Source organism: Oncorhynchus kisutch, linkage group LG15 (assembly GCF_002021735.2).
Source record: "Oncorhynchus kisutch isolate 150728-3 linkage group LG15, Okis_V2, whole genome shotgun sequence".
NCBI classification, from domain to species: domain Eukaryota; kingdom Metazoa; phylum Chordata; class Actinopteri; order Salmoniformes; family Salmonidae; genus Oncorhynchus; species Oncorhynchus kisutch.
Window position 1 is genome coordinate 60,244,072 of NC_034188.2, and position 2,783 is coordinate 60,246,854.

The following is a 2,783-nucleotide window of genomic DNA, read 5'->3' on the forward strand; positions in this document are numbered from 1 at the left end:
TTGACAATTACAACTAAAATACGCAGCAAAAGTAAAACATTGACATCGGAATGCCTGTCTCACGTAGTTTTTTGCAATCGGTGGGTGCTGCATAGTTTCTGTATAGAGTAGTGTTACGCAGTGATATGCTGCCCACAAGAGAATGTGACTCAGTTATAGAGTTGAACTGCATTACTTTAACTGTAATGTAAAACAAATATATATCGGTATTGTATTATTCATTCACTTTAAGGCATTGGCTTCCTCTTGAGCCTACTCATGCAAATCGAAACGAGCCCCTGGCTGTTAATTCCAGTTTCACTTGAAGGAGTCACTCATTGGCCGAGATGCAAACAGAGACCACTCAGGAAATTACACACGACTGACGCGTCGCTTTCATTTCGGTGTCTCTTGTTGTTTTGTTGTATGTAATTCAGTGTTTAAATCTGTCCAGGGAATTCCCTCAAGGAGCGCTGCACGGCTCTATATAATGATCAGATGAAGCAAAGATGACAACACCTATCAGTTTACGCCACACTTGAGTCAAAGATCTCAGAATCATGCTGCCAAACTTTTATTTATGTGAGTATTAATTTTATTTGTTCATCATTTTTTTTTATCAACTAACCCTCTGAAATGATATGCCTCAAACTTGACATAGTCGTCCGTTTTCATTTATGGAGTTAAAGAATTACATTTTCAGGGGTGTTTTTATTATTGGTCTGTTTAGAGGATTATTGGGGTGATGCATTGGTTGGTGCTGACTGACTGATTGTGTCCTCCCTCCACACAGACTTTACCAGCTGTATGCTGCTGCTCGCTTTGTTCTGCCAAGTCTCCATGGGAACCCCAGTGCGCACGCCGCGGAGTTTGGACACTGAGAAATGCGGGCAGTGCGCTGACCTCTCCAGAGAGCTCGTCAAGAATGTTAGAAAGCTCCTGGACAACGTGAGTGACAATTATAACGAATGAATTTGAACTTTTAATTCACATCTAATGTATTGTTCATTCAGTCAGTCAATCCGTCTGTATCGTTGATATGCTTACAGTTTATTCACAGTTTGTGATTAATGTATCCACTTACTAATTGAATCATTTTCCCTTGATAGGAAAACCTGTTTGGGGGTTTAAACTGCTCGGAGCAGCGCGTGGAGGTGAACAGTAAGACCCAGACAGTCCTAGCCTGCGAACCCAACACGGACAGGGTAAGTCACAGTCATTTGCTAAATTCATATCAACATTCTTTTTTTAAATGATACTTTCTCGGACTTTTAAGTATTAATTGAAAGTGATAATTAGGATTTACAGAATAGTGATATAAATCAGTCGATTGATGCATTATTTTGTTGTATTTCCTCAGAACACAAGATGCTCTGGTCAACGGAACACCACATTCAGTGAGGTAACTATTGTGTTCTTACAATATTGCATCATTGTATATAAATCCACAGTTTCAAAAATAAATAGTTAGATCTTTAGACAGTCTGTAGATTTTATAGTGATGGCATTTCACATAATTCACCTATTCTTAGCTCACCCATTTCAACTGCTTCCTATATGTCTGATTGTCTGATCTCTGTCCATCTTTATATTTTCTTCTGACAGAGTGCGTGTCTGAGGAACATCCGAGCAGACCTAGGACATTATGCTGCCTCACTACAGGCTTACAAACAGGCCGACCTCAGCTCCACTGTCCAGGACACCAAGAATCTACTCAATAATTGTCCATCCACACAAGGGGATCCTTCCTCACATGTAAGATTAGATTTTTCTATTTTTTGTTGTCATAAAACATTCCTTCCTTCCCTGAATTTTCCTTTTTCTTTTGATTCAGTTTTCTAATGACAACAAACTCATATAGACAATTACAAAACTGTATACACATTTTTTTTGTTTCTCTGTGTTTGAAACAGCACAAATGTTATTGGCACACATACAACTATGGACTTAAAGTTTGCATTTTTATAAAGTTAAGCTTTGTTTCCTTTTGCCCTGCAGGTTGCAGACGCTAAGCTGACTAGTGGTAACTCTGTGGACCAGAGGGTCCATCTGTGTAAATTACTGAAGGGCTTCCACCTCCGGGTCATCACCATCAGCAGAGCTATGGGCTACATCTCTGCTGGGGACCACAGGAAGTAAACCCTCATCTTCAAAACCATCTGATTTCTCATCATCATCAACTATAACAAGTGCTGATAATCTTCATCATCATCATCATCATCACTGTCAAAAAGTGAATCATCAGCAACACTGATTGTCATCTTCATCATCCGACATCATCCTCAGCAACTACTTTGCCATCATAACTGTTGAATACTTACTGCACTACACTGTGAATGCCTAGATGAGTAGGACATGAGCTATCTAAACTCCTTTGGCTCAGTTAGAGCTGAATGATAGTAGGTTTAGTGCAAAACTAGTCAATGAAGATCATGTTGGTCAATCTATTTATTTATTTATTCCTATATTTAAGGACTGGGATTTATTTATTTATTTGATTTATGAAATGTATGTATTTATTTATTTAACAATATGTCATTAATGTTATTTATTGGAATATTTATAATAAAGTATTTATTACAAGCTTACTGAGACTGATTATGTATTTATTATATTGACTGGCTGTTAATGTTAGCATTGTTGTCTGTGTTGCTCCGTGGGCTTAAACATTCTATCCATGATAAATACGCTTTTGTTTGTTGTAAAAAATACCTTATCTTTATGGAACATCTTGAAATATAATATCATTCAGACGGGAGGGAAGGCAGTGTGTTTAATAGTCGCATAAGATATGAAAAAGCCCT

At 37.8% G+C, this 2,783-nt stretch overlaps 1 protein-coding gene across 1 annotated transcript; it reads left to right on the forward strand.

The window, feature by feature from the left end:
• The first annotated feature begins 385 nt into the window (after positions 1-385).
• On the forward strand, positions 386-2,567 carry il12a (interleukin 12a). The gene is made up of 6 exons (XM_020502408.1): positions 386-561; positions 773-927; positions 1,089-1,184; positions 1,340-1,381; positions 1,585-1,734; positions 1,978-2,567. The coding sequence occupies exons 1-6, from the start codon at positions 540-542 to the stop codon at positions 2,116-2,118; spliced, it is 606 nt and encodes a 201-aa protein (XP_020357997.1). The 5' UTR covers positions 386-539; the 3' UTR covers positions 2,119-2,567.
• The last annotated feature ends 216 nt before the right edge of the window (positions 2,568-2,783 follow it).

Excerpts from the sequence above, each read along its gene's own strand:
- il12a (XM_020502408.1), top strand. The coding sequence starts at position 540 with ATGCTGCCAAACTTTTATTTAT. Across the intron at positions 562-772 it reads GCTGCCAAACTTTTATTTAT|ACTTTACCAGCTGTATGCTG; the intron begins GTGAGTATTAAT and ends CCCTCCACACAG. Across the intron at positions 1,735-1,977 it reads AAGGGGATCCTTCCTCACAT|GTTGCAGACGCTAAGCTGAC; the intron begins GTAAGATTAGAT and ends TTTGCCCTGCAG.